This window comes from Schistocerca piceifrons, chromosome 1, assembly GCF_021461385.2.
Source record: "Schistocerca piceifrons isolate TAMUIC-IGC-003096 chromosome 1, iqSchPice1.1, whole genome shotgun sequence".
NCBI classification, from domain to species: domain Eukaryota; kingdom Metazoa; phylum Arthropoda; class Insecta; order Orthoptera; family Acrididae; genus Schistocerca; species Schistocerca piceifrons.
Genome location: NC_060138.1, coordinates 438651879 through 438675892, shown reverse-complemented (window position 1 = coordinate 438675892; position 24014 = coordinate 438651879). Strand labels below are relative to the sequence as shown.

General features: G+C 44.8%; 1 protein-coding gene across 1 annotated transcript in view; it reads right to left on the bottom strand.

Annotated features, from left to right (window-relative positions):
- LOC124733746 overlaps nt 1–24014 on the bottom strand; it is a 194415-nt gene that overhangs the window by 51606 nt on the left and 118795 nt on the right. Inside the window, exon 4 of the mRNA XM_047248528.1 lies at nt 15674–16047. Within this exon, the coding sequence (XP_047104484.1) occupies nt 15674–16047 (374 nt within the window). The remainder of the gene's footprint in view (nt 1–15673; nt 16048–24014) is intronic.

The following is a 24014-nucleotide window of genomic DNA, read 5'->3' as shown; positions in this document are numbered from 1 at the left end:
ACAGATACGTCACTGGCTCGAAGACTTCTGTCTTCTGTTCTTGAGTACTGCTCGAGTGTTTAGGATCCATAGAAGGTCAGATTTAAGGAAGACTTCGAAGAAGTTCAGTGCCGGGCTGCCCGCGCGACCGCTACGGTCGCAGGTTCGAATCCTGTCTCGGGCATGGGTGTGTGTGATGTCCTTAGGTTATTTGAACCATTTCAGTTCTTCAGCCCTGCCCTACAATAATTTGTTCGAAGCTGTCAGCTAATAGGAGTAGAAGTCAGTATTTTTTTATTTTCTACTTTTACAGTTTCTTCCTTTGCTATATTCCATAGGAATAATGTCATCGCAGAGCATTCATTTTATTAGTTCACCGGTTTTCGAGGCAGAGATCAGAGATAATATTTGTGAGGTATTGTATGATGGGACTGTCGGATGGGAAGAGGGGAATGGGGGTGAGGAGACGGCGAGAAAACATTATAATCCTGTTGTTTGCAAGTCACAAAGAGTAATTAAAATTTTGACTTAATGTTTCCTCAGGATGATTAAAGATGCCAGCAACGACGTCAGTGTTTGGGTTCACAGTAATCGTAAGAATTCTTATTGAAGAAATATCCCGTCAAATGAGCTGGATTATATGAAGAAAGATTCGATATCTCCAGCGTCTCCTCAAACGGCTTAATTAAAACTTCGAATTTATTTTGCATTGTCGTTGACAATCAGTTATCTGCTATGGAGACAGTCGAAAGCTCGAGGCGGTTTTATAATGCGTCCCACCTCCAGCCTTTTTTACTTTTTTATTATTCAAAGTGAACTACAGTATAGGAAAATAGTTATACCAAGGAAGGAAGAAAGATTAGAGTTTGATGTCCGGTCGACAGCGCAGTCGTTAGAGACAGAGCAGAGGCTCGGAGTAGGAAAGGACGGGGACGGAAATCAGCCGTGCCCTGTTCAAACGAACCATCCCCGCACTTTCCTGAGTTGATTTAGGGAAATCGCGGGAAACCTAAGTCCGGATGGCTGGACGGGGATTTGAACCTCCATCCTCTCGAATTCTCATGTAATGTGCTAACCACTACGCCAACTAGGAAGATTGCGACGTTGAAACCTGCTGTATAGGAAGATGAGATAGATAGGCACACGGCGATTCACATCATGCTTGGTGAAACGTTAACGCCCAGAGGTTAAAGTACAACTTCCACTTTTCAAAGACATCTTCTCCACAGACAATAAGGTAAAAACATCAACCGCATAGATTGGGCAACAGTGCCATCGGACTGACTCACTCTTGGTATGTCTGTCGATGGATTGCAGAGAGCAACTGAAGCTCATCAACTGCCATCAAAGATGTTTCCAGATGTTACAGAGTTTACTCAGTGATGAGATTTTTTGCCAAGAGAACTCCTGAAGTATCGCACAGACAGCATACCACGACTCTGCATTAATGAGTGGCAGCCATGGATAACCAAATAACGGTAACCCTGTTAAATGTTTTGTTTTTCATGTTAATTGATGCTTCCGTCAATTCTTGGTTATGCAGTTTCATATTTGACGGTATTTCTTAGATATCGTTCTCGAGAATCCAGCAATTATTGGCTTGTGAGTACAAGGAATTCCTGCAAACAAAATTTTGGTTGCACGTGTCTGAAGCGAAAAAAAGGTACGGTACGAAGATTATTTGGACAAATGCTTGATTATCATACAATGAATGAGTTTACCAACGTAATACTTTGGGAAGTGGCCAAAAAAGGAATGAATGGCGAAGCAGACCTGGAGAAATGAAAGACCAGAACGACTGAATGTTCGTCAATTTTTTTTTTTACGCCATATCCATCTAAAGATACCCATTGTTGATGATAGGACTCCATTTGTTTCAGCCATTCTCCGAAATAGCAGATATTTTCTATGCGATTAAAATTGGATGAAGTAACGGGCCAGTCGAGTGTTCGTCAAGCCAGGAACATATGCCTGCAGATCTGTGAACACGGCTGTTATCACCTTGCCCATGCCCGAGAGAGGACTCGAACATCTACAGGACCAACCACACAGTCCATGACTGCAACTCCTCAGCATAGTCATCTTCAGTGGCGTCACGTGCAAAATTTAGCCAGCGCGCTGTAATATTACAAAAATAAACAGATCAGGTATGTTCTTTATATGTTTATGTTTACCACTCTGTTTTTTTCAAATGTTCAAATGAGTGTGAAATCTTATGGGACTTAATTGCCAAGGTCATCAGTCCCTATGCTTACACACTTCTTAACCTAAATTATCCTAAGGACAAACACACACACACCCATGCCCGAGAGAGGACTCGAACATCTACAGGACCAACCACACAGTCCATGACTGCAACGCCTAGACCGCTCGGCTAATCCCTCGCGGCTCTGTTTTTCTATTAATGCATTAATCTGTCCTAGAATTTTCACTCTCCCTGTATTCCATGTATGCCTTGCCGCAGTGGATACACCGGTTCCCGAGGAATCACCAAAGTTAAGCGCTGTCGGGCGTGGCCGGCACTTGGATGGGTGACTGTCCAGGCCGCCATGCTCTGTTGCCGTTTTTCGGGGTGCACTCAGCCTCGTGATGCCAATTGAGGAGCTACTCGACCGAATAATAGCGACTTAGTTCAATAATACCATCTTAACGGCCGAGAGAGCGGTGTGCTGACCCATTGCCCCTCCTATCCGCATCCTCCACTGAGAATGACACAGCGGTCGGATGGTCCCGGTAGGCCACTCGTGGCCTGAAGACGGAGTGTATTCCATGTACTTCTGTTCTTGAATAGCAAACATCAGAGCACAAAAGTGCATTGTGAACACCACACCCATAGATCCAACTGTCCTAATGTACTTTCATTCTAAATTTCCCCGTACAATTGCTTTTGTTTTACCGCTTTCTATAATCTTTTGATTTACGACTTACCAGGGTAGTAACTGTAACTGAATATAATTTAAGTGTATAAATTGAACTCGAGGAATTTCTAAGAATGGAAGCCAAAAACTAAGAAAATGAGCAAAGAAGATTGGTATCAGCCAGAACCAAAACGCGGCCGACGAACTACCAGTCAGTACGATTGATTAAGGTGTCACAGCACCAATAAGTCGAATAGCGCTCAAAAGTCTCTCATACTCTACTCGTAAATATTTAAACAGTATTTTACATTGTCCTGCCGCCCATTCAGACGAAATATTGGGGTAACTTGAAAGGGGCAGGTACCTGCTTTTACACACGTAGTCTGAGGCCAAACGGTGAGCCATGTACTACGCCCTGCCCATCTTGCATTTAAATTTGGAGTAAGGCTAACTAAATCTTTAATTCTCACTTTCTCCTCCGAAGATCTACTGGAAAAGTCTCTCTTTAGCAGGTCTACAGAGTTCTCCATGTTGCTTCCACATTAATTTACATACCCTTTCAAAGGAAAACACTGACATGGTGTTGTGAGCAGTGCAGTACTCTTACAAGGGAACCTCCCCATCGCACCCCCCTCAGATTTAGTTATAAGTTGGCATAGTGGTAGGCCCTGAAAAACTGAACACAGATCAATCGAGAAAACAGGAAGAAGTTGTGTGGAACTACGAAAAAAATAAGCAAAATATACAAACTGGGTAGTCCATGCGCAAGATAAGTAACATCTAGGAGAGTGTCAGCTGACGAGCACCGTGGTCCCGTGGTTAGCGTGAGCAGCTGCGGAACGAGAGGTCTTCGGTTCAAATTTTCTCTCGAGTGAAAAGTTTAATTTTTTATTTTCAGACAATTATTAAAGATCAGGCACCCACACATAATCAACTTCGCTCTCCAAAATTCCAGGACATGTTTAGGTTTGCTTGGACATATGCAGGATTTGACGGTCTACACACGGAAACATTTGAAAACGTATGTTTTGACAGAGCACAGGGTAAACTGTGCGACTGTGAAACTGTTGCATTCATTTGTTGCAGTTTATGTGACAAACTATTATGTTTTCATCACTTTTTTGGGAGTGATTATCACATCCACAAGAAAACCTAAATCGGGCAAGGTAGAAGAATCTTTTTACCCATTCGCCAAGTGTGCAAGTTAGGTGGGTCGACAACATATTCCTGTCATGTGACGCACATGCCGTCACCAGTGTCGTTTAGAATATATCAGACGTGTTTTCCTGTGGAGGAATCGGTTGACCTATGACCTTGCGATCAAATGTTTTGGTTCCCATTGGAGAGGCACGTCCTTTCGTCTACTAATCGCACGGTTTTGCGGTGCGGTCGCAAAACACAGACACTAAACTTATTACAGTGAACAGAGACGTTAATGAACGAACGGACAGATCATAACTTTGCGAAAATAAAATTTTCACTCGAGGGAGGACTCGAACCAAGGACCTCTCGTTCTAGATATGCTCGCTCTAACCACGGGACCACGGCGTTCTTCAACCCAAATTTTCCTTTATGTTGCATATGCTGCACATGGACTATTCAGTTTGTATATTTTGTTCATTTTTTCATAGTTTCACACAACTTCTTCCTGTTTTCTCGATTGATCTGTGTTCAGTTTTTCAAGGCCTATCCACTGCGTCAATTTATAACTAAATCTGAGGGGGGTGCGGTGGGGAGGTTCCCTTGTCAGTATGTATATTTTGCTTATTTTTTTCATAGTTCCACACAACTTCTTCCTGTTTTGTCGATTGATCTGTGTTCAGTTTTTCAAGGCCTATCCACTGTGCCAACTTATAACTAAATCTGAGGGGGGTGCGATGGGGAGGTTCCCTTGTTAGTACGAGCTTGGGTGACGTCACACCAGATCGTGGCAGTCGAAAACCAAGAGATGCGTCTCTTCCCCGAGTTGATAGTAGTTGACTGACGATTATTACAGTTATTGACACTGGTTTTTAGTTATCGGGAAGAGAGCACTGCAAAACGTGTATTTGTCCATTTTATTTGTATGCCAGAATGCATTCGAAAAGAAATGGAGTAACTTTGGTACGGTATTTGCACTGTGCTGTGGTACATTAGCACATGATTACCGGCCGCCACGGCTCATCACCCAGTTGTGGAATGCCGTTTGATATCACAGCAGAAGCCCTTTGGTTGTCATCCGTGACAGCCTTACCGCACAGCAGTACACGGGCCATATCTATGCCCCATTTTGTTGCCCTTCATGGCAAGCCATCCTGCGATGACATTTCAGCAAGATGAAGCCAGCCTGCACGTGGCGAGAGTTTCTACTGGTTTTCCTTCTGCTTGGCAATCCCACCTTGGCAAGCAAGGTCGCCAGATCACATCCAGTTGAGACCGTTGATAGGATTATGGATAGCGCCCTTCAGCCTGCTAGGGTTTTGACGATATAACGCGCCAATTGGACAGAATATGGTACGATATGCAGCAGGAGAATATCACACAACTGCTTGCATATGCGCAGACGTGAACCAATGTATTATTGTTCAGCTCAATTTTTGAATTCTTTCTGTTTAGTAAATCATCCAGTTTTTCAGAAATTTTTATCTTTTGTTTGTCACCTCTTCTAATTTCCGTCCCATTGGGATAAATCGTTAGTGTAGAGCCTTTTTTCGTCGCACAGTGTGCTTCATCATCGAGAGTCTTGAAATAACCATCGTGACTCACGATCATGGCAACCTGAATGACTAATGATAAAAATCATTAGAGCCATCTCTGGACTCTGTGCCATGCTGGGCCGTTGGTGCCCTTGTAAGGTGGCAGAATAAATAAAGGTCAATTTCGCACATAAGAGTTTTGTACATCGTAACAGGAAGGTGAATACGACGCCTAACTTACTTCGGCAGTAATGAGCAGATTTGCCTATAAGTATTTAATGCAAAAGGGATGACACTCAATCAACGGTATTAACACACCATTCCTATATATTATGCATGTCAATGAGCAGAAGGTGAATCAAGCAGCCAGAGGAAACGTTTTGTGTGGAAGCAGGCGTTGGCAGAAGCAGAGGCCACACTATGGGAGGTGTGGTGTCACCGCCAGACACAACACTTGCTAGGTGGTAGATTAAATCGGCCACGGTCCATTTAGTACATGTCGGACCCGCGTGTCGCCACTGTGTGATCGCAGACCTAGCGCCACCACAAGGCAGGTCTCGTGATACGAACAAGCACTCGCCCCAGTTGTACGGACGACCTAGCTAGCGACTAGATGTACGAAGCCTTTCTCTCTCATTAGCCGAGAGACAGAATAGCCTTCAGCTAAGTTAATGGCTACGAACTAGCAAGGCGCCATTAGCCTTACAGTGATTGTAATTAAAGTCTCCTGTGTATCGTCAAGAGCGTTGTACCACAATGATTGATTAAAGATAAGTATTAATCCAGCTACGTACTTTTCTTCATAGCATTAATTACGTAGCCTGTTCCAGTACTTCACGCCCGTCTGCGTTAGTCTAGCGTGCATTTTCAGCCATCTCGATCTACAAGGTGTTGGCCCAGCTGCCGACACATCAGGAGGCACCACGAAAACCTCTTACGGGGCGTCACGCGGAGGGAGTCAGCGACTGGACAGGTAACGCATACTGGAAACCAAGTAACGGGTCACCAGAAGTAGGACAGAAAGAAGCTGTAGAAAACTGCGTTTCTGAATTACAAGTGGATATGAACAAAACCAGTGACGTAGTTGATCACGTGAACAGTTAGTGGTACACATGTGATGTACGCATGTAACTTTTAGGCATCTGGAGTGGGCACAAAGCATCCGATTGGCGGAAACGAACTAGGAAGGAGTAAAGTGCTCAGATTTCGACGCAGTTTAATGGTAGAGCCCTTGTGATTGGCAGAGAGAGTTTCCACAAAAATAAGAGGAACGTCCCTATTGGTCGTAAAAAGCCATGACGTGGAGAACGAAAGAACCCAGGTGAGGACAAGAGCGAAATTTCGGGGACTCTTGTCTGAACTGGCGTCAGTCGCAGAACGGGGTGCATAATGCCCTGTACGATGCAGAGGGGAAATTTGTGTGAACACTGCGTTCACTGTGGCTGACATTCATCTAGATATTAACTGTTGTGTCGTTGAGCTCCAACTGTGGAGAAACGAACCAGCCAGTTAGTTAATTGTTCTTGCGAGGACTGAGAGAGCATTTCAATATGCACACTGCTCCAACCATGCACGTGTATATCGCCATCTTCCAAGACTAGGGAGGAGTACATGTTTTTTCGTATAATGAGATACATAGGGAGAGTTCCTGCTGGAAAAATCAGCAAAGGCTTAATTAGCTTTAATAGGAATTTCAGAGGATGAGAGCAGCCATGCAGAGACAGCTCATTGCAGCTAAGGTAAATACCGTGAGCAGAGGTGTACACTTGTTGGTTGACCAGCTTGCGTCCACTGTAAACTCGAGTGACCTTGGGTAATCTTTTGCTCAACTTGCCACAAAACTAACCATCCTCCGGAGACTTGATTGTCATCCTAAATAGCACCGAACTTTGAACTGGAATCGGATGATTTATCGTAGTACAGGCCAACATCATGACATAGTTGTAAAAATAATTTTGTAAAGAAACTTCTAGTTAAAATTTACCATTGTTGTGTTTAGGATTATTTCACTTTCTGAGGACGAGATGCATTCGTTTGACAACTGTCGTAACATTGTCTCATTGTAAACTGTGTAAACGCTTGTATTTCCGTGATAAGATTGCAAAATGAAACGATAAATATTTACAGCTTACGAAATTGTTGTTCTGTCCTCAAAACTTTACACCCTCGACACCTTCAATCATTTAAAAGTAGGCGACTCTTCATAGCACAACACATGGCTCTAGTCAGTGTTGTTTGGTCTGCAGCGAAGTATCAGTTTACGAGAACATCCATTGCATACAATTCCCCTTCGCAGTGTTCTCGCACAAACTAGTTAAAGTTGACCTGCATTGACTGACAGCAGCCATTCTTGTCGGGTTTGATACCGATTGTCATTTACAAGGCGCGACAGTCGTCTCTGGCCACTCTTCGTTAAGATGTTTGTGTTCACTAGCTATTGCCTGCAGCTGCGGCCGCATATCATTAAGATGAAATGAAGTGTGCATACGGCGTTATTGGCTGGAAGAGAGACCGTTCAGGATCTTCGCCTGCTTGATGCAAGTATTTTTATTTGACGCCTGTTCGGTGCATTCCATGTTGACGGCGATAAGAACAAAACACTCACTCACTCACACACACACACACACACACACACACACACACACACACACACACACACACACACACTCACACACACTTGAGCAGAGTAGATCCGACCTGGCCCCTCGATCAAGGGTCGCAATGGAAACCGCAAGCTGTGGATGCATACCAGTAGTTTCATTATGATGAGCGATGTTGACGGTGCCAAAATAAAATACGAGCTTTCTAACATTATGAAATATTGTGAAATTGTCGAAGAATGAAATTAAATAATTTGTAGTTCGGTGAAGCGCGAATTTGGTAACTTTTGTATGTGCAATAGTGTCAGCTGCCCTTACGCGTCTGCCTGTTACCCCCCAGCTGCACTCGCGGGTAATAAGGGAATGGCAGCCTCAACAAAAGCCTCCTGCGCTCTACACGTAAAAGCACGACATCTCTCTGTTTGTCGTACAGCATTGGAAGCGATGCCATTGTTAAGAGATGTCTAGCGTCTCAGAAGCTACACGACATGCGTGATGCTCAGCAGCTAAAATGCAATGGGCTTGTGGTTGGTATTACAATTGAAGTATGGATTAAACACGTTGAGCATTTTATAAGCCGTGTATTCCTTACGTTTAATCATACTATACAAAACAAATCAAACAATAAAAGCATATTCACAAATATGATGAAGTTCGAAAGTCAAAGAGTAAATAGCTTTTCCAAACAATCACTATTGTCCCATATTTCGAGTTATATTTTTCATATCCATAATTACCTTGTACTACACACTTTCTAAAGCAGCCTGTGTTCTTCCTCAGCGTTCACACTATCTCCAAACCAAATACCATCAAAATCGGTTGATCAGTGTAGCCGTGAAAGCGTAACAGACAGAGCTACTTTCGCATTTATGATATTAGTATGATTTGTTCTTGCACTCTGTTATGTGACTGCGTGTGGTATACCCATCCTTGTAAATACGTTGGAGGTCATGCGTTGATAAACCAACAAACTGGTCTGTTTGCATCAGATGTTGCCATGGCTACGTGGATCACGTTTGCTGGTTGGTTGGTTTGGGGAAGGAGACCAGACAGCGAGGTCATCGGTCTCATCGGATTAGGGAAGGACAGGGAAGGAAGTCGGCCGTGCCCTTTGAAAGGAACCATCCCGGCATTTGCCTGGAGCGATTTAGGGAAATCACGGAAAACCTAAATCAGGATGGCCGGACGCGGGATTGAACCGTCGTCCTCCCGAATGCGAGTCCAGTGTCTAACCACTGCGCCACCTCGCTCGGTCACGTTTGCTCAACATGCCTACAAGGAAGGGTATACCACCTGTATGCACATAACACAGAGCAAGAACAGTGCCCGTTCGCAGACCCTAAGCGACATGGGCCGGAGACGAGTGTCACACCTTGCCGGTTGTGACATAGCAAGCTGGAACACCACCACTTGCGACGATTAGAGCCCTGACGATTAACAATTTTTCTCAGTAATTGTGCTAATTATCATACTGTAATGTGTACTGAACACATGTAACATATATCTGAAGACTTGAAAAGCTGAATCTGACTTTGCTACACCTGAATTTATTACTCAGTTATTTTTCTTTCATTGCACTAAGCCCAACACTATAATAAATTTCCACTTGAGGCATGTTAATCAGAAAATATTGGAACTGAACTCTCTAATATCATACGAATTTGCCAACATCATATGAGCTAATATACGTCGGTAAAAGTAGTAAGTAGGGCCATTCTCTATAAACACTTGCAGCCCAACTTCACAGTTATTTTATTCTGCGTGGAACTAGATAACTTTTGCGATGATTAACGCTGAAAACTCAGTGTTGTCATAATTTCTATTGTCGATTTTACCTTTGGGCCCATTAGGTTCTGACCTTCAGCACTGTAATTTTACAGCTCTAGTTTTTCCCGAATCAGATGACACCCCTTACTAATCAATAAGTGACCAATTAAGATTCTGAATAATTTACGATTATGTAAAATAATTAGGAGCCGGATATTCTTAGCACCGATGCATACAGTGATTCCATAAACTTTTCTGAATTCATAAGTCGTCACATTCTTTGTAACACAAATACACTCCTGGAAATGGAAAAAAGAACACATTGACACCAGTGTGTCAGACCCACCATACTTGCTCCGGACACTGCGAGAGGGCTGTACAAGCAATGATCACACGCACGGCACAGCGGACACACCAGGAACCGCGGTGTTGGCCGTCGAATGGCGCTAGCTGCGCAGCATTTGTGCACCGCCGCCGTCAGTGTCAGCCAGTTTGCCGTGGCATACGGAGCTCCATCGCAGTCTTTAACACTGGTAGCATGCCGCGACAGCGTGGACGTGAACCGTATGTGCAGTTGACGGACTTTGAGCGAGGGCGTATAGTGGGCATGCAGGAGGCCGGGTGGACGTACCGCCGAATTGCTCAACACGTGGGGCGTGAGGTCTCCACAGTACATCGATGTTGTCGCCAGTGGTCGGCGGAAGGTGCACGTGCCCGTCGACCTGGGACCGGACCGCAGCGACGCACGGATGCACGCCAAGACCGTAGGATCCTACGCAGTGCCGTAGGGGACCGCACCGCCACTTCCCAGCAAATTAGGGACACTGTTGCTCCTGGGGTATCGGCGAGGACCATTCGCAACCGTCTCCATGAAGCTGGGCTACGGTCCCGCACACCGTTAGGCCGTCTTCCGCTCACGCCCCAACATCGTGCAGCCCGCCTCCAGTGGTGTCGCGACAGGCGTGAATGGAGGGACGAATGGAGACGTGTCGTCTTCAGCGATGAGAGTCGCTTCTGCCTTGGTGCCAATGATGGTCGTATGCGTGTTTGGCGCCGTGCAGGTGAGCGCCACAATCAGGACTGCATACGACCGAGGCACACAGGGCCAACACCCGGCATCATGGTGTGGGGAGCGATCTCCTACACTGGCCGTACACCACTGGTGATCGTCGAGGGGACACTGAATAGTGCACGGTACATCCAAACCGTCATCGAACCCATCGTTCTACCATTCCTAGACCGGCAAGGGAACTTGCTGTTCCAACAGGACAATGCACGTCCGCATGTATCCCGTGCCACCCAACGTGCTCTAGAAGGTGTAAGTCAACTACCCTGGCCAGCAAGATCTCCGGATCTGTCCCCCATTGAGCATGTTTGGGACTGGATGAAGCGTCGTCTCACGCGGTCTGCACGTCCAGCACGAACGCTGGTCCAACTGAGGCGCCAGGTGGAAATGGCATGGCAAGCCGTTCCACAGGACTACATCCAGCTTCTCTACGATCGTCTCCATGGGAGAATAGCAGCCTGCATTGCTGCGAAAGGTGGATATACACTGTACTAGTGCCGACATTGTGCATGCTCTGTTGCCTGTGTCTATGTGCCTGTGGTTCTGTCAGTGTGATCATGTGATGTATCTGACCCCAGGAATGTGTCGATAAAGTTTCCCCTTCTGGGACAATGAATTCACGGTGTTCTTATTTCAATTTCCAGGAGTGTATTATCTATACTTATAATCCATCCAGGACACTGTATTTTATGTAATCGCTTCTTAAATGATTGTATAATTTTGCGAAATAACAATTTGATCATATGGCAATTTTTGACCAGTCGGATGTCACTCAAAGTGAGAAAGCCAGCGCCCATACCCGGACGAGTTAACAAACATGTAACGCCTATACTCCCGTTCTCTGTTCACGCTACAGCTACCCGCAGTTTGTTAACGGACATACGTACGTTTTGTTGGCGTATAATAATTCAATGTAGTTTCATCCGATTGATTTCTACAATGCTATGACGTTTTGTGCAAATATGAACAGTGTTTTGTACCACATGTAATTCAGTGACTTGTCGTTACTGTCACTGAGTACTGGACAGTGCTTCAGTAATGTGTGTTTTAATAGTTTTGGACTTCGTTTAACGTTTCTATCATTGTACCTTTTAGTAACTCGTTTAATGTTTCTACCTTGTTCCTTTTAGTAGCTCGGGTGCACCGACATGATAGTAAGCGCTAGTAATCCCATGACGGCAAAAGACTGGTCATCGTTCAAACAATATAATCTCGAAGCTAATAAAATGTGTGGAAAAGTGCAACTTAAATTGTGGTCTTAAGTATATTTTATCTGAGCAAAAACCACCAAACATACAGTAAGATTTTAAGGTTCAAAACAACAAACCGACGTCCTACTAACGAGGCGACGGAGATGCAGGAAATCATGATGATGCTTTACACAGTGGCAATCTGTACAATATCTGACACGAATGGCTGCTGTCAGTCAATGTAAAAACAACCACAACAGCTTCTTCCGATATTCTGTCACATCACGACCTTATTCGAACCTACAGCATTGATTCCGTACAATCGACTGTCATATACATACCTCTCCGCTGCCGTGACTTACGTCAGCGAAGGATGGTAACACGACCGTCTGGTGCCAATTCTACGCCGTTTACAGTGCTAATGCGACTAGCGTTCTCTTTTAAAGAGGTCAGCAGTACGTTGTCTGGTGAGTTTCCGGTAGCCAGTAGATCACCTGAATGAGCTCGGTGCAAGGGGCGTAATGAGACACATAATTTTCTGTAAGCAGGTTCGTTTTATTCAGGGTTTCAATGCACGAAATATTCCCCAGTGTTTTGGCTGCAAAAGCCTATTTTTGAATACCATCTCCGTTGAATGCGACGGTCTTACGCCACGTTACTGGGACGGCCTGCATGCCCTCATGATACCCCTCTACTGGTCGACGTCGGAGCCAACGTTTTCCTGCATCCGTAACCTTCTCGTCATCCATGTACTGTCCGCCCCCGGTAGCTGAGCGGTCAGCGCGACAGAATGTCAATCCTAAGGGTCCCGGTTCGATTCCCGGCTGGATCGGAGATTTTCTCCGCTCAGGGACTGGGTGTTGTGTTGTCCTAATCATCCTGATTTCATCCCCATCGACGCGCAAGTCGCCGAAGTGGCGTCAAATCGAAACACTTCCACCAGGCGAACGGTCTACCCGATGGGAGGCCCTAGTCACACGACATTATTATTATCCATGTACTGCTTCCTGCTGAGTGCGTCCTTTATTGGGCCCAACAGACGGGAGTCAAAATGTGCGACATGTGGGATGTAGGGTGAGTGAGGATGAATAGTCCAATGATGCTATGCGAGCTCCTTTTGGGTGCTCAGACTTGTGGGTGAGGCCTTAGGTTCCCACGGAGGAGAATACGATTGTTTGCATTTTCGTGGCAGCGAACGCTCTGAAGTCGTTTGTTCGTGTTCCTGATGATAGCGCAGTACATTTGGGAGTTGAGTGTGGGCCATGAGGGAGAACATCAAACAGAATAAAATCATAACTTTACTGGCTGATGGTGCAACTTTGAAATTTTTCTTCGGATGAGAGGTGGTGTGACGCCACTCCATCCACTGCCATTTTGTTTCCCAGTTGGAAGTGATGAACCCATGTTTCATCACCTTGTGACGATATTCGACAAAAATGGTCAAGATGAGCCTCCTAAAGCGTAAGCAGTTCCGCACAGATGGTTCTTCGTTGCTCTTTTTCGACCTCTGTTAGGCTGCGAGGAATCAAGCGGGCACAGACATTTGAGTACCCCAACTGGTCGAGGAGTGTGTCAGCACTACAAACAGAGACATCCAGCTGTGGAGCGAGATATTTGTGATCCGTTGCTCACGTCGAGTGAGAGTGTTAACACGTTCCAACACGGCAGGAATCACAGCTGTGCGGAGCCGATCGACACGAAGCACAGGTTTACGCGACCTTCTTGCGATGACAGACGCCTCGCCCAACGACTCATCGTACATTTCTTCACTTCCCGGTCTCCGTAGACATTCTGCAAGCGCCTATGCGTATCTACAATATTCTTGATTTCGCCAGAAGAAATTCAATGACTGCTCTCCGCTTGGAACAACCTCCGGTACAGATGCTACACTACTGGCCATTAAAATTGCTACACCACGAAGATGACGTGCTACAGACGCGAAATTTAACCGACAGGAAGACGATGCTGTGATATGCAAATGATTAGCTTTTCAGAGCATTCACACAAGCTTGGCGCCGGTGGCGACACCTACAACGTGCTGACATGACGAAAGTTTCCAACCGATTTCTCATACACAAACAGCAGTTAACCGGCGTTACCTGGTGAAACGTTGTTCTGATGCCTCGTGTAAGGAGGAGAAATGCGTACTATCACGTTTCCGGCTTTGTTAAAGATCGGATTGTAGCCTAACGCAATTGCGGCTTATCGTTCGCGACATTGCTGCTCGCGTTGGTCGAGATGCAATGACTGTTAGCACAGTATGGAATAGGTGGGTTTAGGAGGGTAATACGGAACGCCACGCTGGATCCCAACGGCCTCGTATCATTAGCAGTCGAGATGACAGGCATCTTATCCGCATGGCTGTAACAGATCGTGCAGCCACGTCTCGATCCCTGAGTCAACAACCATCTGCACGAACAGTTCGACGACGTTTGCAGCAGCACGGACTATCAGCTCGGAGAGCATGGCTGCGGTTACCCTTGACGCTGCATCATAGACAGGAGCGCCTGCGACGGTGTACTCAACGACGAACCTGGGTGCACGAGTGGCAAATCGTCATTTTTTCGGATGAATCCAGTTTCTGTTTACAGCATCATGATGGTTGCATCCGTGTTTGGCGACATCGCGGTGAACGCATATTGGAATCGTGTATTCGTCATCACCATACTGGCGTGTCACCTGGCGTGATGGTATGGGGTGGCATTGGTTACACGTCTCGGTCACTTCTTGTTCGCATTGACGGCAGTTTGAACAGTGGACGTTACATTTCAGATGTGTTACGACCCGTGGATCTACCCTTCATTCGATCCCAGTGAAATCCTACATATCAGCAGGATAATGCACGACCGCATGTTGCAGGTCCTGTACTGGCCTTTCTGGATACAAAAAATGTTCGTCTGATGCGCTGGCCAGCACAATCCCCAGATCTCTCACCAATTGAAAACGTCTGGTCAATGGTGGCCGAGCAGCTGGCTCGTCACAATACGCCAATCATCACTCTTTATGAACTGTGGTATCGTGTTGAAGCTGCATGGGCAGCTGTAGCTGTACACGCTATCCAAGCTCTGTTTGACTGAATGCCCAGGCGTATCAAGGCCGATATTACGGCCAGAGGTGGTTGTTCTGGGTACTGGTTTCTTAGGATCTATGCACCCAAATTGCGTGAAAATGTAATCACATGTCAGTTCGAGTATAATATATTTGTCCAATGAATACCCGTGTATCATATGCATTTCTTGTTGGTGTCGCAACTCTAAGGGCTAGTAGTGTATAAGGGCTGATGTGGGATTTTCCGCGATGTCCGACAACATATTCCCAATTTTTTCAACCGAGACTGGCAGAGGAAAAAATGCGTTGCACTACTAATGGAACGCCTCTCGTCTGGTGTAGTCACTGGTGCCTATTCTAACCTTTTGCCTCTCTGCCTTCTAAGCGCCTAGTTCCGAAGTTACTTGTTTGCTACAGACATCGTCTCTCTGTACTGTTTCTACTGCAGTGCTGTTGGGTGACTAATGACATATATTGTGGCCCAGCGTACCTGAGCACGCGCTGCGTGCGGTCGTACTCGGCGACCTGGTCCTTGATGTGCACCTTGTGCGAGTGGCGCTGGCTGACGGCGATGAGCGCGTGCCGGCCGCTGGGCACGGGCCGCTGCTCCACGCGGTAGTAGCAGGTGGCGTTGCGCGGGTACACGCCCGGGTAGTTGGGCGACTGCACGCGGCAGGCGCGCGCGTCGCAGCGCTCCAGCACGCGGTCGCAGTACGAGCCGGGCACCAGGTCGCCGCGCCACGCCGGCACGCCGTTACCGCTGCCACTGGCGCCGCCGCTGCTGCTGTTGCCGTACCGCACGCTGGCCTCACCCGCCCGCAGCAGCTTGTACGACAACTTGAAGTCGAAGTTGTAGCCGATACCCTGTTGGCAGTGAAGTGACGTGTACCGTACACAGGCCATGGATCATGGCAGCCAGAAGGATTCAGTGCAGGGTGATTGGAAAAGAGAGAAAAGGTTTCACACGTGTACAAGGTGCGACAATAAAGTAATGAGACCGATTTTCTTTGCAAGATATGGCAACCCTGCAGACTTACGTAGGCACAATATCTCTGACCTTGCTGCTTCTAGCCCAATGACAACCCTGCAGCTTGCGTAGGCACAATATCTTTGACGTTGCAGCTTCTAGCCCAAGCGGCACATTGATGCAACTGCTCAGTCGTGAGTTGTGCTGTAATAAGCTAACATGTCTTTGTGTCGATCGTCACGGAAATGGAACCGCATAATATTGCGCAACGGTATGCCATTTCTTTTTGCATTAAATTGGGTGAAAACGCGACGACAACTTACGGTAAGCTTCAGAAGGCTTTTGGATAGGAGGTTATGTCAAGAGCTCAAGATTTTTGTTGGCATAAAATGTTTAGTGAAGGCAGAACGAATGTTGAAGATGAAGACCGCAGTTCAAATGGTTCAAATGGCTCTGAGCACTATGGGACTTAACTTCTGAGGTCATCAGTCCCTTAAAACTTAGAACTACTTAAACCTAACTAACCTAAGGACGTCACACACATCCATGCCCGAAGCAGGATTCGAACCTGCGACCGTAGCGGTCTCGCGTTTCCAGACTATAGCGCCTAGAACCGATTGGCCACTCCGGCCGGCAAGACCGCAGTGGAAGACCATCAACCTCATGGACGGATGTCAACTTGGCCAGGGTGCGTGAACTCGTACGATATGATCGAAAATTATCCGTGAAAATGATTGCAGAAGAACTGAACATCAATAGAGAAACGGTTCATCTAATAATAACTGAAGATCTTAGTGTGAGAAAGGTTCAAATGGCTCTGAGCACTATGGGACTTATCATCTGAGGCCATCAGTCCCCTAGAACTTAGAACTACTTAAAACTAACTAACCCAAGGACATCACACACATCCATGCCCGAGGCAGGATTCGAACCTGCGACCGTAGCGGTCGCGCGGCACCAGACTGAAGCGCCTAGAACCGCTCGGCCACATCGGCCGGCAGTATGAGAAAGATTTGTGCAAAAATGGTCCCCAAAAATCTCTCACCACAACAGCGAGAAACACGGGAAAATGTGATAGCCAATCTGTTAGAGAAAACGGAAATCAATCCAGAGTTGCTGAGCCATGTTATCGCTGATGATGAAAGTTGTTTTCTTCAGTACGATCCAGAGACAAAACGCCAAAGTTCGCAATGGTGCTCAAAGGGATCACCCAGACCAAAAAAAGCTCGCATGTCAAAGTCAAAAGTGAAATGCATGCTTGTGTGCTTCTTTGATTCCAGGGGAAATGTTGATAAAGAGTTGGTGCCTCCTGGACAAACAGTTAGCCAATATTACTACAAAGATATTTTAGAAAGACTTCGTAAGAAGAGTTCTTCGCGTCGTGCCAACATTGCTGATAATTGGATTCTGCATCACGGTAATGCGCCATCCCATACTGCTCTGTCAGTACAGCAATTTTTAACCTCAAAACAAATTTCAGTACTACCACAGGCACCTTATTCACTAGATATCGCTCTGGGCGACTTTTTTTATATTTTCAAGAGTCAAAGCGGCGGTCAAGGGACACCATTTTCAAACAACACAATATTTCCAAAAAGCTGTGACGAGGGTCTTGGAGGATATTACAGAAGATGAGTTCCAGAAGTGTTACCATCAATGGCAGAAGCGCTGGAAAAAGTTTGTGCAATCAGAAGCGAACTATTTTGAAGGAGACAACACAAAACTTGACTAAAACGGTAGGCAATATTTTTTTTTTACCATCAGTCTCATTACTTTATTGTCGCACCTCGTATAACAGACAATTTATGAAGACAGAAACAAATTGCGCATGATACTGGCTAGAGGAAGATGCAAAGTTTTCTGTATCCACAGACACTATACCAACTCTTAACATGACCACCACGCGAAACGGCAGTCCATTTCGTTCCACACAAGATTGTCGCCCACCTTCCCAATCCAGCGTTGCAGGATATTGTTGTTAAAGAGAAAGCTGCACGTTAAGGTGAAAGTGAGGGGGGCGCCGTCATGTATAAAAACGAAATCTTTGGAATCTTGGTCAAGCTGAGGAAACAATCAATTGTGCTACACTACCATGTATGACATTCCTGTCAATGTTTCCCCTGAAAAAAAGGTCGGTCCATAAACTTCGTGAACAGAAACAGGAGAAAACACGTTCGGTTTCGGTGAATCTCTTTCACGTTCGAAGATGACGCCAGGATTTTTAAATTCTTACATTCTGGTGGTTTACTTTACCCGATAGATGAAACGGCGATTCGTTCGCGAAGGCAAGTGTTTCTGTTCTCTGCCATATTCTGGGGAACTAAAGTGTAACACTCATGCCTTCTGTTACGGTCGTCTGTACGAAATCTCTGCAGTAAGGCTTCATACGCAAGCGACGTTTGAGAAGAATCCTTTCTTTGAGGAAGCTGGATCTTCTGTCCCATCAACCTTATGGACTTCCGAGGTCTGCGTGTGAACGTGTCTTTGATACACTCGACATTTTCATGAGACGTGCGTGGCAGACGAGAGCCCTTCCCAATTTATAGGAATTATACGTATCAGTCATAAATCTTGTTAACTGAATCTTCCGTCGGTTCTTGGTAGGACAACATTATAATAAATGAAAAGCCCTAGTTTGCTTTTGTTTTACAGTATCCTGTTTGTTAAACCAAATGTGTTGACTTTCCTTTTTGTCTCAGTACTGCAGAACAAAAGCAGACTAGTCACAAATCTGCTTAGGCAGAGGCAGCTTCTAGCTGAATAGAAGGCAGAATGTACGTTGCACTTGAACGATGGATTGACTTCGCACAATTTCCAACACAGAAAATGATTTCTCTTGTGGTGTAGCTGCAATTGTTGCTAAAAATAAACGACAGCGCAGCTACGTCAAGAATTTGAACGTGTCTATAAAGTGACATGCCCAGCGTGTTTGTGTGTGTGTGTGTGTGATCCTAAGGGACCAAACTGCAGAGGTCATCGGTCCCTAGACTTACAGACTACTTAAACTAACTTATGCTAAGAACAACATACACACACACCCATGCCCGAGGGAGAACTGGAAACTCCGACGGGAGGGGTCACAGTGTGTCTCTAACAAAAATTGAAATTTGTTCCTTCTTTTGGAATAGCCCAGTCTTTACTGACTTCCGAAAAACATTTGACTCGGTACCACATCAACAGTTGTTGACATAAGTACGATTATATGTCATACGGAAGAAAAGTTGTGACAGGATTGAGGATTTCTTGGTGGAAACGTCAGAGTATGTTGCCTTGGATGGAAATCGTCGACGAAGTGAAAATATCTTTAGGCGTGTCCCAGGGAAGTGTTCTGATACCCTGTTGTTCTTGTTGTATATTAATGACTTGCAGGCAGTATTAACAACATCTTCATACTTTTCAGAGATGATTCAGTTGTCTACAACACACTGTGTCAAAAATCTGCACCGAGCGAGGTGGTGCAGTGGGGTTAGCACAGTGGACTCGCGCTTGGGAGGACGACGGTTCAAACCTGCGCCCCGCCGTCCTGATTTAGGTTTTCACTGATTTCCGTAAATCGCTTCAGGCAAATGCTAGGATGGTTCCTTTGAAAGCGCACTAACGACATCCTTCCCCATGCTTACCTAATCCGATGGGACCGATGACCTCGCTGTTTGGTACCCTCAGCCAGATCAACCAACCAACCAGTCTGCAGTAATATCGAGTCAGATATGGATACAATATCAAAGTGGCACAAACAATGGGAATGTGATATAAGTATACAGAAAGTGAAATTATGCACTTCCGAAAAAAATCATATCTTCCTGTGATCAATCAGCTCACACCAGTACCGGGGTGTAAAAATTTTTGAGGATACAAAGCGCAATGATCACATAGGCTCACACGTAGGTAACTAGGGAAAGTGCAGTGAAAGGAGACTGCTTGCAAATTACTTGTGCCTTCCATAGTAGGATATTGCTCGAGTTTGTTGGCTGCTTACCAAATATGACGAACCTTGGTTACTGAACTTATAGGTGGCACGAATGATCAAAAGTCTGTTTAATTCACGGGAAAGCGTCATGGGAATGTTCCGAAACGTGAAATGGCAAACGTTTGAAGACAGACGCAAATTAGTCAGTGAAAGTCTTCTTAAACAAATTTCAAGAACCGGTATTTAGTGTAGAATCTAGACATATCTGCAGATCCCTACACGTTGATCACGTAGATGGTGTGGCGACATATTAACTACAGAGAACACGGCGATGGGCAGGGAGTCGTACCTCCTGTGCTCCGTACTGGATGAGAACGAGAAGAAATCCTAACACGTGCTACCATGCTAAGTAACCTTCGCCATCCGTTCACAGTGATTTGTCGAGTACGTATATAGATGCAGATGATCATGACAATACAAACGCTCAAGGAAACAGGGAGAAGCGATACTGCTTCCTTTCCCTGTGCTGGGCACCTGTCTACTAAAGTCATTTTGCTGGTGGAACTATACGGTCCAATCGCGATAACGTGACTACCGACTATGTTTGACGTCAAAGTGCAATATGCTCTCACAGAGGGCAGATGGGCGTGCTAGCAGTGGGCGGTATACAGGGTGTAAATCTTAAGTTGACAAACCAGAATAACTCCAAAAATAAGCTTCACACGAAAAAATGTGTAGAATCCAAAGTTGATTATTTTCGAGGGGGACATCTGCTGGTGCTACAATTAGCCCGCCACCCCAGCCCCCTGGGGGTGGGACGGGAGGCAACTTCAAAATTTCAAATGGGAACCCCCATTTTATATCGCCGAATCAGATTCTACATGACAATCTACGTATTTTGTCTTAAACATTTGTTTTGATTCTTGGTAGTTGGCGCTGTAATTAAAGAAAATCCATGTTCTCGTTTTTGCGTGGAAAATGGTTACGGATAAATAAAAAATACTTATTTACTTCGTAAATTTCGATCTAATCTCCAACTGACAACACAAAAGGAATGGGAAGAGTATTTCCCAAAACTATTGAATGAGGACAGAGAAGAATATCTAGAAGAAGGAACAGGGGAAGATAACGGACATGAAGATGATGAGATCCAGATTTTAGAAAGTGAAGTACTTCAGGCCTTGAGAACAGGAAAGAATGGTAAATCACCAGGACCAGGCAATATCAATCTGGAGTGTCTGAAATATGGAGGTGACAAAACTGTGAATCCGATAACACAGCTCTTCAACAAAATGATACATGGAGATTCAATACCCAACGAGATGAAGCTAGATTACATTAACACAATATTTAAGAAAGGGGATCGCAAAATGTGTTCAAACTATCGAGGAATTTGTGTTACAAACACAATTTAATGAAAATTTTTGCGAAAGTAATTGAAAACAAACTGAAAAAAAATTTTAGAACCCAAGAAGAACAATGTGGATTCACGGCTGGGAGATCATGTGTAAACCATATTTTCACATTACGACAGATTTTGGAGAAACATAGGGAAAAATAAAAAAATATAGGATTAATTTTCATAGATCTAGAAAAAGCGTATGATACTGTTCCAAGAAAATTACTTTGGAGAGCACTACACATGGCAAACATAAACCCTTCCTTGATTAAAATAATACAACAGATATATAAAGATAACATTTGCCAAGTGAAAGTTGGTAATAAACTTTCACAGAAATTTAGAACAAGCAAAGGCCTTTTACAGGGCTGTCCCATGTCACCATCATTATTTAAAATCTATATAGATATTAGCCTTAGAACATGGTCTCGTAAATGTAATAGTATGGGATTAGAAATAAGAGATGGAGTTTACCTACATCATTTATTATTTGCTGATGATCAAGTAGTCGTAGCACAAGATGGGGTGGATGCTAACTATATGTGCAATCAATTAGCAGTAGCATACAAAACTTGGGGTTTGAAGATTAATTACCAAAAAACAGAATACTTGACTAATGATTCAGATGAGCTATACATTGAAGGAAAGAAAATCAAAAAGATAAACACTTTCTGTTATTTGGGATCCATTTTAGAAATCGAGGGAAAATCAGAGTCAGAAATCAATAAAAGAATTAGTAGCGGACGGAGGGTCATTGGGATGCTTAACTCAGTCTTATGGAGCAGGACTGTAATGAGCAGAACTAAATAATTAATATACAAATCCATATTAGAAAGTGTGGTTCTGTATGGAACGGAGACCTGGACGATTAACATGAAGTATATAAAAAAATTACAAGCTCTAGAGATGGACTTTTGGAGAAGATCGGCAAGAATCTCCAGGAGAGAAAAGATAAGGAACACCGAAGTAATAAGCAGAATGGAAATAAAAGAAAGAATATATGACGTAATGGATAGGAAGAAATTACAGTGGTACGGGCATGTACGACGAATGGAGAAAACCAGAATACCAAAATTGATACTGGAGTGGGAACCGGAGGGGAGAAGAAGAAGAGGACGACCAATGACCACCTGGCTCCAAAATGTACAGCACACAATGAGGAGAATGGGCGCAGAGGAAGAGAACACACAAGATCGAAACACCTGGAGGAATATTTTGAAAATATAGTTTAAGAACGTTTATTGTTTATATTGTAATTTCCAAGTAAATTATTATGTTGGAGATAAGCCTCTGTAATGAGGAAAAGCTCAAAAAAGAATTCCATTCGCTAAAACTAAAACACTCCCTCTCTCCCCATGGGGTGGGGTTTGAGAGAGAGGAATTAGAGTTTTACAAATGGAGAAAAGCAAAATTTATCCGAATCTGCGGAAAAAACTAATATGTGGGTCAACAGATGTAAAACTCTAATTCCTCTCTCTCAAACCCCACCCTATGGGGAGAGAGGAAGAGTTTTAGTCTTAGCGAATCAAAATTTACGAAGTAAATAAGTATTTTTTATTTATTCGTAACCATTTTCCACGCAAAAATGAGAACTTGGATTTTCTTTAATTACAGCGGCCACTACCAAGAATCAAAACAAATGTGTAAGACCAAATGTACGTAGATTTTTATGTAGAATCCGATTCTACAATAAAAAAACGAGGGTTACGATTTGAAATTTTAAAGTTACCTCCCGCTCCACCTCCATGGAGCTGAGGTGGCGGGCTAGTTTTAGCACTAGCAGATGTCACCCTCGAAAATAATCAACTTTGGATTCTACACATTTTTTCGTGTGAAGCTTATTTTTGGAGTTATTCTGGTTTGTCAACTTAAAATTTACACCCTGTATAAAGCGTGTTAAAGCAATGCGCGGAAAACAGTGCAGGCGTTGTCGTTATGTGGAGACGGAGCGACTCATCTGGCGTCCAAAAGGGCATGACCGCTGGCTTTCGGACCAAGGACGGAAGCATTTTCGAAACGACTAAATTTGTAAACTGTTCGCTTGCCGCCGTGGTTAAAGTATACCGCACGTGGCAAAATGGCGCTGTGAAAAACCGACGCCGAGGCAACTTTGCAGCACAACGGGCCATAGGTGACAGCTGGGAACGACGGCTACGTAGGTGGCTCCACATCGATCTCGGTACCTTCCAGAACCCCAATGACTCTCCTTCTGCACGTACTGCAGCTGTCTGTACTACAAAAGGAGATGAATCAGAGTTCTCACAGGTGGTTACATTATTGGGACTGGACAGCGTACCTTGAGAGAAGAGCTCTAGTCTTGTAATTTAGAAGCGTCTAACGGGGAACTACAAGAATCATTAGACTGGGAGATAATGGGGTGTAAGTGAGATTTCCACCATTTCAACCTAATATCGTAATTGTAAGCGCACTACTTTTTTTGTGGAAGAAGTGTGACAATCCTGCTTCGTCCCACGACCGAATAAGGCACTCCATATTTGAGCAATGGGCTGGAGAGGTAATTTGTTCGCGTACCACATAATTGGTTAGCGGAAAGAGAC